The sequence below is a fragment of the Sus scrofa genome, chromosome 5, assembly GCF_054392235.1.
Source record: "Sus scrofa isolate SSC_HxYL_T2T_F1_AM1 chromosome 5, Sscrofa_HxYL_maternal_Yorkshire_Landrace_v2.0, whole genome shotgun sequence".
Classification (NCBI taxonomy): domain Eukaryota; kingdom Metazoa; phylum Chordata; class Mammalia; order Artiodactyla; family Suidae; genus Sus; species Sus scrofa.
The window spans coordinates 30402538-30417264 of NC_139387.1; the positions used below are offsets into that span (position 1 = coordinate 30402538).

The 14727-nt window shown below is 38.5% G+C and overlaps 1 protein-coding gene across 13 annotated transcripts in view; it reads right to left on the bottom strand.

The window, feature by feature from the left end:
- The window catches only part of TAFA2 (TAFA chemokine like family member 2), a 506162-nt gene that overhangs the window by 50445 nt on the left and 440990 nt on the right, over positions 1–14727 (bottom strand). For all 13 annotated transcript variants that reach the window (XM_084956231.1, XM_021091913.2, XM_021091914.2 and 10 more), the window contains 2 exons: positions 4233–4385; positions 3042–3166 (listed from right to left, as the gene is read on the bottom strand). In XM_084956231.1, the coding sequence (XP_084812357.1) occupies positions 3042–3166; positions 4233–4385 (278 nt within the window). The remainder of the gene's footprint in view (positions 1–3041; positions 3167–4232; positions 4386–14727) is intronic.

Here is a 14727-nt window from a genome sequence, read left to right on the forward strand (position 1 = left end):
TCTCAAGCCATTTTGCTGGCAGTGATAATCATACAAGACTAGCAAATCTTGCACAAGGAAACCTAATGGCTTTTGGCTGCTGGCAGCTCTTTAGTTACTTTGTAGCCTCTTCCTGCTTAACTTCTAGACTTTCCAATTTGTGGCTTGGACCTGCCAAATCAGGGCTTCAGTGGCTTCTTGACTCGCCACAGCCATGGCCACCTTATTCTAGACCCAGAAGTGGACGATAATACCAATGATCCACCGTAATGATCAAATATCTTCTCAATAATATTGCTGCTCTTTATGTATGCCAGAACCTACCCCTCTCTGATACTTCTACTGTGGGCAAAGTGATATTGTGCCAGAACTATTCCATGAATTTTTCTTATCTCCTATACTGTTGGGACTATTTCAATAGAGGTGAGAGACAATAAAAATCTGATGACCTTGGAAACTTTTCTTCTTTGGGGCCTCAGGGAAAATCACCCAAATTGTTTTGTGAGCCAAACTAACATTCATAATTGAACATCATTTTGCCCAGCCATTTGAAACGACATCATACTCCCAAAGTCCTTTTGTTGAAAATTCTAAGTAGCTTCATTTTCACCAGCAATCTTTTTCCTTGAGAAGGAAAAAATAGTATTAAGTTGTTTTGATTGTACTCAAGAAGTTCCTTTTCTCAAGCTGCCTTGTCTTCTCTTACACAGAATGATTTTTTTTCTTTTTAAATGAGAATCACAGACTCTCAGAGCTGGAAGAAATCTTAAAAATACCTTAATATGGAGTTCCTGTTGTGGCTCAGTGGGTTAAGAACATAACATAGTGTCCATGAGGAGTTGAGTTCAATTCCTGGTCTTGCTCAGTAGGTTAAGGATCTGGCATTGCTGCAAGTTGCAGTATAGGTTGCAGATGTGGCTTAGATCTGGTGTTGCTGTGGCTGTGGCTTAGGCTGGCAGCTGCAGCTCCAATTTGATCCCTAGCCTGGGAACTTGCATATGCCACAGGTGCGACCCTGAAAAGACAAATAATAATAATAATAGTAATAATACTAACAGCCACTGTTTCATGAATCCTCTCCACAACATCTTCAAAGAGGTCTTCCAGTAATAGCTGTTATCCAGGGCAAAAGAGATGAAGGAAAAATAGGAAGGGCAGCCCACTATGGATGGGATAAGACCTTATAACTAAAACAAACTAGGAGATCTGGATGGGTCTTCCCTACTCTCGAGTTCTCAGTCTCTCATCCAGCTTGTTTAATTACATTATAAAGAATTTGTATAGCAGAGACTCAATTTTAAGTTTGGACTATAGAGAATATGGCCCAGCAGGGAGTCAACAACACTTCTAAAATGATTTATTATTGAGAATTTAGGTCACATGGTCCTGACCTTTTCATTCCAATGATCCTAAAAGTTAATAATATTTTTAAAGGGCTACCTCTTATGAACAGAATTATAGAAAACATTCATCACTATTACTTAATAAGTTAAATAATATAGTACAAACTATAAATTAAGAGATTAGGTTCTGGAATGAAAATAATTTGAATCCTACCTTCCCAGTAATTAGTTATTATGGCCTTGGGAAGTCACTTAATATTTTGAAGCTTTGGTTTACTCAGCTCTAAAAATGAGATAATAATATTGCTTTCTTGGATGTTAATAGGATTAAATGAGCTAATTCACATGACGCACATTGCTCAGAATCTAATACATTTTTAAAGTTTTAAGTATCTAATACCTGTTAGTTCCCTCATGTCCACTGACATAATAAAAACATATGATTTAGATGTAAAAAACTCACTATTAAAAAAATTATCTCAGAACATTAAATCTTCAGGAATTTCCACGAGTGCTATTTTAGATCAAGGATTAATAGTGCTTGGAAAAAAATTTTTCATGCTATAAAAATCTTATAAGGAAATTTTATATTGCCAGAATGGTTTTAACAAATCAGTATGGATTATATCACATGCTAACTGAATAATACAATCGTTCTAAGTAACTGACCATGCACTCCACAGATACTGGAAAGGCTTGTCAGCATTGAACTAATGAGTTAGAGGCATGAATTATTGAAAAAATCTAAAGTTATTATTTATTAGAACCTTGGTTACTTCTGTGTATGTCAGAATAATCAATGTGTTAAAGATATTACTCCACATTATACACCTGATGGGATTTTAAAATAATCCTCTTGAATATCTCCAGACAAGGTGTTAAGAAAACTGCTAAGGGTTAAACAACATTATAAATTAAGTCTCTCATTTTATGTTACTTTTTATAAAACATTCTGTTCTAGTCCCCAATTATCCAGCTCTAATCAATAGTCATCTTTCCCCTCATAGCAAAAAGCAAAATAAGAAGAAACTTTCATTTGCCAATTCTGCAAAGAATTTAAACTCTGCCAGTCCAGAATATCCATGGAGGTAATTAGAAAATCAAAGAATAGAGCAATTATTTTTCACTCCTCTCCTATCCCCCAGAAATCAGGCCTTCAAAGCTGAAATATATCATTGTTTGAAGATCATTCTTTTTATATTGACTCTGAGATTTGGAAACTCCTCTCAGTAACCCATTGCAATGATTACAAATTTAATCATGAGAAAGCTATTTATTGATCCAGAAAGCAGAGAGATCAAAATAATTACTTTCAAAAAATGAAAGAATCTTAGTTGGGAAATATTTATTGAGTCATACATCAATTCTCTTTCTTCAGAATTTATTCAGATTAATGTCCTCCAGAGGGAGGTGGGGGTGGGGTCACCTTTAACTCGCATCCTCAGGAGGGTTCACATTACCGTCAATATCTCATGAAGGAACAAATAATATTTATGTATTAGGTAACACAGCAGTTGATGGCAATCTACAGAAGATGTTACTTTGAGTGAAAATAAAAATGTGCTATAAAAAAAATGAATTAGGGAGAAAATGGGAAACATGTACTATGGAAAACTATACCTTCTCCTCCTACCACCACCACGCCAAGATGTCACTGCACATGCTCCGTGATCTATTAATTGAGAGACTTTTTCCTTCCCAGACTGGCTGTCCACTTACCCTTGTTGTTTTCACTTTATTCCCAGAGGAACAGCTCCATCCTTTCCGATCTGGAAGAACTTTACATTCCTCTCCCTCAAGACACGGTTGCATATGGCACCACCATTTCTGTTCCACTATTGAAGCTACAGGAGATAGAAAAACCAATTCAATATTTTCTATTTGAGCTTATTAATTCTCTGGGGGCACATTTAAAAAGGAACAAAACCTATTTATTTTTCCCACCACTGGGTTGATTGGGTTTTGAAGCATGCTTCTTTTTTTTGTTGTGGTTGAAAGTGAATAAATCTATATTTTCTGACTAAAAAGATTTTTAAGAAGGTATATCTCATGTTAAATGTATAATGCCATATTGTTAATTATAAACACATTTTTTGGAAGGATTTTTCACGCAGACATATAGGCTTCATGGTAACTAATGTCTTGGAGAGGAACTGTGTGGATGTATGCATGTGCTAATTTACCTCAACACATAAGAAAATAAGTCCACAACCCATTTAGAGTCAGTATTTTAGAATCAATGTAATATTTCCTACAGGTAGACTAAAATTAGGAAGGCACTTAACATTTTATTTTTTACTGTGGTCAGTAACCATCATTACGAGGAATGTACAGTTAAAATATAAGCACTTAAATTATTACTTATGATAAAATCAATTATGTAGACCCATATAAATATTTATATCCCATTGTAATTAGGTGAATTTTCCATTAAAAAGTAGTATTTTGATGAATCGCTACAAAAATATTTCACATAAATTCTATCCACAACTATTCACTCATAGGTAGTGTTTATTTTTTCATTATTGAGAACCATCCATGGGTTTAGATACTCATACTATGTAATCATCTATTTTCATCTTTTCTTTGCCAGTTTACACACATACACACACACACACACACACACACACACGCCCTCCACTGGCAAATCAATATTTTGTGGTATCAAAGTAAGAAACACATGGACTTGTAACCTCATTATGATGCCTTTTGCTACAAAACTGCATACAGTCTCAGACCTCCTTCCAACAGATTTTCAATTTCAAAATGCCCTCCAAATGACCTCATATCAACCACATGGCTTATAGTGAGTCCTCCAGGATTGACCCCAGTCATCAGTATCACAGTGGAATTCTTCTTCTAAGCAGTCCCCAGCTGCACTATCACCAGAAGCAATGGAAGAAGCCTCACCATCCACACAAGATGGAGCAGCCCGTGTGGTGCCTGCCACCTGCCCAGGGAAGCAGGAGCACTTGACTGTTTGTGACCGTTCTTCTATCTTGTTCTTATTACAGCATCTGTGGAGTGCCACCACCTCACAAGTGCCCGTTTTAACATGGTGAGCTGCACAAACAAAAACAAAAGATGAGACAACATTGAGAAAGCTTTGGACACTTCCCCCTTCTTTTTAATTAGAAGCACATTAAATATAGCTCTATAACGGATCCGCCATGCATGAAACTAGAAATACAATGATGCTGACTCCATAATGTAGATTTGATTTCTTTTCTAAATGTAGTAGGACCATTTCTGTCAGTAAATGCTTGGTGAAGCAGGAACAATTAGTGACTAGATTAGAATGAGCTGTTACAACAGTCTGAAATATAGGGCCAATGTACAGTGCCATTAAAAATGTATTTTTCTGAATATAACTATTTTTAAACCTCTTCTTACATCTTTTTGTACAACAAGTTAATCAAGGTAAAGTAACCCCCTGGAAAAGATGCCCTCTCCTGAGGCTCAGGTTAGCCTTAAAAAGTGGATAGAGTTGAAATTGTTATATTCTTCTTCTAGGGGTGAGTGTAAGGGCCAGGTAGGTAACTTCTTTTCAGAAAGCAGGGAGGCCAAGGCTGGGAACCCACATCCTTCTACCCAATTTCCCTGCAAATGAAATAATCAATTGATTTTTAAAATTGCTGCCATTTACCCGAAAGTCCTATCCAGTCTCAGGACCCACAAATCATTCCTTTCAATTATGCCTAAGGGGACACCTGGCACCAAATGACAACAACCACAGCCGAAAATTGGATGGACTTAAGTCTGGCCTGGAAAACCCAGTCCACTAAACCAGGAGGCTCCCTTACCCATTTTGTTAACCTTGCAGGAAGGCTACTGAGCTGTTTCTGAGTGACTGAAATTTTTAGACCTTACTTATCATATTATGATAGGGTTCAAGTTTGCCTTCATTTGACGGGGGGGGGGGGGGGGTTTCCTCCTTTGCATTTCTTCTTCAAAGTATTAACCCTACTGTGAAATAAGGCAAAAGTTTCATCTGCTAAAAATAAAAGCAGCTTAAAAATCAAACATTTGCTGAAACATTATGCTTTCTCAACCCTTAAAACACGTGAGTGATATAAAAACAGAGGTTTAAATAGAAAAGTAGGAGATCTGAAGTTGTTAACATATTGAAGCCCATTTTGTAAATGAGGTCAGTCCATCATGCAATCCCCTTAGAAATGAGGAACCACTGAGTGGTAACTCAGGTCAGATTGCTTAGATTTCTCTTGTAAGAGAAAACAAACCACACATATTGTCCACCCCATCCCTCCACGTGAGACCAGGAAACTCAGGTGTGACAGACCACTCTGATACATAATCTTCAAAAGAACTTTCAAGAATCAGATACCATTTCTAATGTCACAAAGATTTTTCTGCCACAATAGAGATAAATGGGGATTTCTCTGTGTGTGATTCAAACTGCTATCTCTATGAAAACTAAAAATTTGAGAGCTAGACTGCTGTTCCTATCCTCTTGTGCTCTAGAAAATATTTTAGCTAAGGATGATTCCATTTGTTTTAATTTATTGAATTCTCTAGGTAACAGTATACCAGTCCGAGTTCTCGTCGTGGCTCAGCGGGTTAAGAACCCAACTAGTATCCATGATGATCCCTGGCTTCGCTCAGTGGGTTAAGGACCCGGCATTGCCATGAGCTGCAGTGTAGGTCGCAGATGCGGCTCAGATCCTACATTGCTATGGCTGAGGTGCAGAGCAGCAGTTGCAGCTCTGATTCATCCCCTAGCCAGGAACTTCTATATGTGGCAGGTGTGTCCCTAAAAAGGAAGAAAAAATAGTATACAAGTCAACATACTGCTTTCACTTAGTCACACGGTAATCAAGTTGATACCACCCGTTAGGCATGGTTCTGAGTACTGGGGATGCAATACTGTAGACCCTACCCTTGAAGAGCGCATATTCCTATGGAGAAAACAAACAATAAAACAGGTGTTAATAAATTAAGTAAGACAGTATTAGATTTTTCTAGCCCCTTGAAGGAGATGCAGTGATGTGACTGAAAGGAATCAGGCAGGGAGGGAAGACAGGTTTTTGTGAGAACCTCAGGGAAGATCTCTGAGGAGGTAACCTGAGTGAAGATATGAGTGATGAGAAGGAAGCCTCCATCGTCAAGAGCTAAAAAGGAAGAGCTGTCCAAAGAGAAGGAGCAGTAAGTGCCAAGGTTCCAACATGGAGAAGTGTGTGGTGTGTTCCCAGGATGCCAAGAGGACCAGCGTGGTTCAACACTGAGAGGCTGAGGACCGTGTGTCAGAAAGGTGGGAAGACAGGGTAGGGCTGCTGTGCCACGGCAAGGACAATGGATTTTATTCTCATTGCAAGGGAGAGCCTTGGGGGTTGGGGGATGCTGTCATCTCACTAATGCTTTAGAAGTTTTCTCAGGCTTCTCTCAGAGATGGGCTGAAGGAAGCAAGAGTTGACGCAGGGAGATCAGTCATGAAGGGGTTGCAGGGGTTCAGGTGATAAAGGGAAGAACTTAGACTAGACTAACAGCAACAGGGTGGGAAGAAGTAGCAGATGAGGGATATTTCAGCATAGAGTTTGTTTCCTTTGCTAATGGAATGTATGTGAGTTGTAAAGGAAAGAGGAATTAAGGATTATTCCTAACCTTGTCCAGAGGAATTGGAAGTTGGTGGTTCTGGAAGACATAAGAGCCCCAAGAAAGGAGAGTCTGGCAAAAGTTGGGTTGGGTCAGAGGTACTGTAGTGCTCTTTTGTCTGTGTTAAGGCTGAAGGAGATTCTTTTAAGACATCTGAGTTGAGATGTAAAGCCAGCAACATTTATGAAATGGCGCTTAGGGAAGAGATCTAGGCTGCAGATATACACTTAAGAGATCTTGGCTGATAGATGATATTCAAAGCCATAGACTGGACTAAATTACCATGGAAAGGCTACCATTAGAAAAGTAGGGAAACAATAGTCCAAAACTTAAATCTGGAATGGGGGAGACAGTAAAAAAAAAGACTGATAAGGAGCAACACATGAGGTTAAGAGAAAAACAGTAGGAGATAAAGGCATGGAAAACCAAAGAATAAAAGGTTTCAAGAGGAGGTATTGATCAGTTACGTCAAATGCTGCCGAAAGGTTTAATAAATGAAGCTAAATTGTCCACTAAAAAAAATATATGATATAGAAGTTAAAAACATAGCCACCAAAACCAGAGTAGGATTCAAATCTAAGCTCCTCCTAATAGCAATGTGACCTTGGCTAAATCACCAAATATCTCTAACTAGCATTTTTTCATTGTTTAGAACTTACAGCAGACACTCTTCTAAGTCTTAACTACAATAATTAGCATTTGATCTTCGTAAAAATCATTTTAGTGGCACGATAAAAAATAAAAGCATGATTAAAGTAAGTTTATTAGGGAATGAGATATAAAACTGTGCAATTATAAAAATTTCTTCCAAGAAGTTTTTCTGCGAAGGGAAGAAGGAAATGAAGTGATAGCTGGAATGAAGCAAAGGGTCAAGGAATGTTTTTTGTTTTAATGGATGCCATAAAAGCATGCTTGCTGGCTGGAATAATGCGGTAGAAAGAGAAACTGACAATATAAGAGAGAAAGTGGGTAATTAAAAAAAAGAACATTCTCAGAAGGAAATAAGGGGTTGGCACTGGATTGATGTGGAGACATTTAATCCATTTTAACAAGAATTGAAGGTGAGATATGAGAATAGAGTCAGGGAGGTGTCAGTGGATTAAATGGTGAGAAGATGATGCAGGTCATATCTGATTCCATCTCATTTTGCTGTGAAATATGAGAGATGTCTGAGTAGAAAAAAATATTCAATGTATCTTCCAAAGACCAAGAGTAGATTTACTGGGAAGGAGTAGTAGGGTTGCCTGGCAGGAGCTGGCCAATGCACACCGTGAGCTGTAGAGGACACAGTGGAATGAATGAAAAGGTGAGGTTACGGAGCAGAATGGAGATAAACGTCTGTCTGATGATAGATTATTTGGGATGCCTGGGCCTCAGATAGTGATTTAAAGAATCAGAGGTGTGAGTCATAATGAGATTTGTCCTGCAAGCCTTTGAATGGAAGCCAAGTTAGAGACAAGGCTTTTAGGGCTTCTTTAGATGGTGACCCTGCTGGCCAGAGCACTGAGCTGAGACAGATTCAGGGAGAGCTGGACAGGGCCTGGGCTTTCTTTTCCACAGACCCGCAGCAGCCAGAAGCACACAGCGAGGTTCCACTGGTCTCTCCCCCAAGAAGTGTTACCATATCAGCATCTACCACAGCGATTTTATCATCTTTGTTATAAGGAGATTTTATCACACCTTGGGAAAGAATGGACAGGTGAAAAATCTGCCTCTGGTTCCCCCTCCCAATGCCAATGTCAAGATTTATGTCTTTGTCTGACAAGAAAAATGGTCCACCCCATTAATTAAATTTAGATGTGGGGATGCGACTTGCTTTGACTAAGGAGATGAAAGCTAAAGTAACTTATGAGCAATAACAAAGGATATCAGTCTGAGTGGACAATTTAATAGCTAGGGTGTCGCTCACCAGATTTCTCCCCACCAGCCAGAGCAACCAATTACATTCTTGATAGCAGAGACTCTGTCAACCTGAGTCCCCAAGAAAAGACATGAAACAGAGTCCCCATCAACCATGATGGACTCTGTGAGTAAGAAAGAAACCTTAAGGTGTTACAAGCCCCCCAGATTTGGTGGGTCGCTTGTTACTGCCACAAAACTCAGCCTACCCCAACTATACAGCAGTACTTTCCATAGCTTCCTAGGTTGTTCAGTAAAATATATTTTTCCAAATGCCTTTGTTGGGGGATAAGTCAGTGAAGCATGATATCTCAAAGCCTGGATTATTCTAGCTTATCGAGTCAGTGCAGAAGGTATATAAGCAAAAAAATGTTATTTTGAAATTGATGTAATTCAAATGATTGTAAAGAGTTATTTTACAATTTGATAATTATGCTGGCTAAGTTCAGTATACTGGAGCTCTGGTGAAGAAAGTGTGCTTCTTTTTCTCTGAGGAGGATGGAGATGAAATGAGGCTCATATGGTAAATTGAAGGGTAAGAGGTGCACTGGGAAGGAGAGAGCCAAGGCGCCTTCAGAGAACATGGACTAAATGTTAAGGGATTAATAAAAAAAGGTGACCCAGAAGAGCCAGCCTCATAGACCTAAGGCTGCCCTGACCTTTGTCTGCACTGCCTGTGAATAAAATGCATAGCCACACAGGTTAAGTTTCCTTGGGAGAAATCAGATTTTGTGAAGAATCTCTATCATCCTTTGTTCTTCTTATTGAAATGGAAGTTGTAAAGCTTTTTGTAGGGGAATGGGAGTGGGATAATTTCTTTTTGAAATAGAAGAGATAATAGGTAGGTACGTAGGTAGGTGGATGTGGGTGTGTGAATGGATGGATGGATAATCCTAAGAGCAAAGAAGTTGAAAGCACGGGTAGGGAGAATATTGACTCTTCAATATTTTTATATATGTCAGTAAATATAAGTAAGACATCTCAAAACAGGGAATCTTCTAGCATAATTTAGTTCACCTAAGCATAGCATATGTATACACATAGGTATTTTTATTTGTTTGCTATGTATCTTAACTCCTTACTATAACCAAATTCTTAGAGACAAAGACCAATTTTTCATGTAAACTGCTCAGTATGTGCTATGTGTTTAATAAATGGTAAACAAGCAATTTAAGAAGGTAAAACTAATTCCTGTGGTTTTCCTTTAAAAGGTTAATGAGACTGTAAAAAATTCAAGCAGTTACCAGAATTCTCTACACAGAGTCAGACAGAGCTCATGATAAACTAACCTAATCAACTATTAGGGCTTTCCAAATTAACAAAATAGGCTTCACAGACAATCAGTTAGCATCATACTAAAATGATGCAAGACCCCCTGGAGAAGACTTAAATGGAGAAAAGAACAAACAAACAATATTCTTCATGTCACAATCCCCAAGTCACAAAAGATAAATCAAAGCAACAGCAAAACACAACTTTCTGCTGTTTTTCCCTCCCTGGATGTGATAAACATAAAATGTTGTCTCTGACATTTCTGTAAAATGGTTCTAGAAACACATAGGTTTAATTATTAAGGAAACAGGAATACCAAGTCTTGCCCAGCTCAAATTATTGCCTTCTAAGGTTGTTACCCTTATGTTTCATTTAGAAAATAGGATATGGCCTATTTTCTAAACATGGCCTTAAAAGACTGCCTCTCAAATCATACCTTAAGATTCTTTTCTCTCTTTCTATTTTTTTTTTTTTTAAGGGCTACACCTGTGGCATATGGAAGTTCTCAGGCTAGGGGTTGAATCAGAGGTGCAACTGCCAGGCTATAGCATAGCCACAGTAATATGGAATCCAAGCCACATCTATGAGCTACACTGCAGCTCAGGGCAACACTGGATCCTTAACCCACTGAGTGGGGGCAGGGATCGAACGCATCCTCATGGATTCTAGTTGGATCCGTTACTGTTGAGCCACAATGGACACTCAGTATATCTTAAGAGTCTTAAATGTTGGAGTTCCTCTTGTGGCTCAGTGGGTTAAGAATCTGGTGTTGTCATAAGCTGCAGCATTGGTCACAGATGTGGCTTGGATCTGACGTTGCTGTGGCCATGGCATAGGCCTGCAGCTGCAGCTTTGATTACACCCCTAGCCTGAGAACTTCCATATGCTGCAGGTGTGGCCATAAAAAGAAAAAAAAAAGATTCTTAAATGTTTTGCAAAATTACAATGATTGGAATATTCTGGCATAAGTCCTATAACAGCATTTTAGAAAAACCTTTGTTTCAAAGTGCTTTTTACCTTCTCCACAGGGAGAAAATCTGAATTAAATAGTGTTTGGTTTGTATCCATGCATAAGTTTTTTAAAAATTATATATGTATATACACACACAAACACATGCATACATATACACACATAGTTACATATAATACAGTTATATACACATGTTTATATATAGTTAATGTGGTCACATTTTATTCATCACCTATGAACCAACTATATATATATAAATATGAAAAATGGGTTCCTAGTAGAATAATATTTATGCAAATCATTTACTTTGAGTAGTAGTTGCTGGCCTTTGGTTAATAAAAGCACCAAGCTAGGCATATCACATTCTGTATCATAAGAATGATGCATTCACTCTGGAAACAATTTAAAGAATAGTAGAAATTGCTAACACCTATAGAGTATTCACCGTATGCCAAGCCTTATTCCATTTTATCATCTCAACAACCATTAAATAAGAAACAATGTTCATCCCCAATTTACAGACAAAGAAACTGACCTGCAGAAATGGTAAGGAAGCTGCCCAAGGTCAAACAGCTAGTACGAGACAAGACCAGAGATGAGAATTAAGGCAGTTGGCTTTCAGAAAACATGATCTTAATCACTATCATGCAATGCTTCTTCTGTAGAGCTCCACACATGTGCAGCAGACTACAGTTCCAGATGATGTAAAGGAGAGCAGCAAGTGTCTCACGGCCCCTACCTGCAATGCTTGGTAGCCTCGAAAGTATATGGGCTCCAGAACTGAAATACCTCACTGCAGGTCTACCCTGACCTATGCTATTCCTGAGTGAACGCTTAGGTCCATTCACCTTTCCAAGAACGTATATGTTCACCTCAAAATTGGCTCCACAGAATCCTTATAAAGACCAAATGAGATAAGGTATGTGAACCTGCTTTTAAATTGTACAGCATTGCTTAAATGCTCTTTTTAATTATTAACATAATATTAAAATGATACAACATATCGATTTAAAAAGATAGAGCTGTTAGAGAAAGGTCTATATTCTATAAAAGTTCTAATTTCATATTTCTAAAAAATCTATATATATATACTTAATCATGTTGACACGAGGGGCATTTAAAAAAAATTAATCTGACACAAGGTACAGAAGAGAGTAAATTTAGCATCGAGTTGTGAATTTGTTCCTACTTGGTTTCCTCTCCATTAGATTTCAGTTCTTATTTATATTCTGATTTGTCTCATTGATTCTGAAATTTTGTTTGTCTACATACACTTCTATTTAATAGTTTTACCCAGCTTGACTAGCTCCCCAGAGTCTGCATTACACCTTCTAAGCAGAAATAAAGCATCACCTGCATGCACCAATAGGCATCTGAAATGCAAGCTAGTTAGTGGATTTAGGTTGCTGTAAATCACTCTGAATGGAAAAAAAAATGTGCTGAAACAAAAACTTTGAGACAGCTAATTTCTCACTTTAAGTCATTTGAATGAAAAAAATAGGGCATATTTTTAGACTTTCATGCTGAGGCAATCTAATTAAAAGAAATGGTCATTTAAAAAGCTCAATGAAATTTCAAAAGTCCACAGAAATTATGAAGTCAAGATGCTCAGGGAGCAAGTAATCAAAAGCTCATGACATTTTTACAGAGCTGGTTTTCTAAGACTGCTCCAGTTTCACACAGAAAAAGCAAACTTATTGGAGAAAAAGTGATTGCCACTAAAGGATAGTAATTCCAATAACCATGCAGTCTCCATTAACAAAAGCAAACTCAGCCAGAGGATGTAGCAGCGTCTATTTTAAGAGAAAGAGGCAGAACAGAAGAAGCTTCACTCTTGGAAGAATTTTAGACTCATGGCCCCTCAGTTCAGTCAAGAACATCGTCTGTGTCCACGTTTTAAATGAGAAGTGATGCTGAGGAGGACAAACTTCAAGGAGCACTGGTCTCTCTCTCCAACAAGTTCTGCTTGTAAGGCCTGCTCTGAAAAAGAGGAACTGGACCAATCAAATCCATTTCTCTAGAAATGTGAACTAAAAGTCAGAGGACAGTTACATGGAAATGGCACTTCGACCCAGGGGTCATTTGGCATCAGGAGTCAGGTGTGGAGAGCTTTGGGCAAGGCTCATGGTGTTGAGAGACGGCAGGGGCTCAAAGGAGGTGGGTAGGAGTGGGACACAGAAAGAGCAAAGAGATAAGAAGGTAGGTAGTGCCACCATCTGCCCTGGTGTCTGCCTTTCCTGAGGTCTTCCTGTATTTTTTCCTGAATTCCTGAAATATTTCACTGAATAGGTTTCAGTGAGCCCCTTTTTGTCCTGAGGCAATTTGATGATGTGTCTGTTCTTGGACCCAAAAATACACAGGCTAGGAAATTTCTTTTTTTCTTTTTTTTTTTTTTTGCCTTTTCTAGGGCCGCTCCCCGCGGCATATGGAGGTTCCCAGGCTAGGGGTCTAACTGGAGCTGTAGCCACCGGCCTATGCCAGAGCCACACAGCCATGTGGGATCTGAGCCGCGTCTACAACCTACACCACAGCTCATGGCAATGCCAGATTGTTAACCCACTGAGCAAGGCCAGGGATCGAACCCACAACCTCATGGTTCCTAGTTGGATTTGTTAACCACTGCGCCATGACGGGAACTCTGGAAATTTCTTTTTTAATTAAAGTTACAAAAGCTAATTATCAATCAGAAGTATTCTCTACCCCTACTTTTAGGAGCAAAAGACAAGTATTCACCCTCCAAGTGAGATATGGGAAATTCATAACTCAACAGTCTCAATTTCTATATCCACCTTATAGTGAAAACTGGCATTTCAAAAGCTGACCATCGCTAATCGCTATGAGGGGGAGATGATCTGTAATATTCTTTGCAATGTTTCTAAAGGCAAATGTTTAAAAGTAGATCTCCTAATTCATCCCAACTTCCACCCCCAAAAGGTGAAGAACGAGAACATCCACAATTCCTAAACTCTATGAGAGTCACACTGTTCCTTTATGATTAATAATCTTCCTCTCGGGGTTCCTAGGAAGGAGGGCAGTGCAGCCCAAGTGCTTCTTGAGGAAAATCACACAGTGAGTAGAAAGAGCAATGAAAAGAAGGATGGGATTTTGTCCCTGAAGAGTGACATGCTGAGTCAGTCATTAAGGTCTCTGGGTCTCGTTTCTTATGTGCAAAATGAAAAAAAGCAGACTAATTTTAGAGTTTAAAGGTTCCTTCCAGTTCCAAAATGCTATGGCTTATGAAATGATTAAGTTTCATTACAATGGGTACAATATATTAGACCCATCAGAAAATGAAAGTCGAAGTAAAACAGATTTTTTTTAATTGCTTCAAACTGACAAATTAACTTCATTAAGTCACTGAACTTAATGAGAAACTGAGAAGAGAGTTTCTGAAATTTATATTTTGGATATAGTTCTTACTGTATGAAGCCATGAATTTTAACTGCACAGTACAATTCACTATAATACACTGCATCCACACTTTGCTTTAGCTACAAAATAGTTTGATTACTGTTGATTCCATGAGAGCAGTCAAGTCCAAAAGGTAATATACCACAGTGGTTGGGTGAAGAGTATGAAGTCAGATGGTCTAGTTTCAAGTCCTACCTTAAAAAAAGGGCATGCGGACAGACTGAACTTTGCAGAACAGATGCT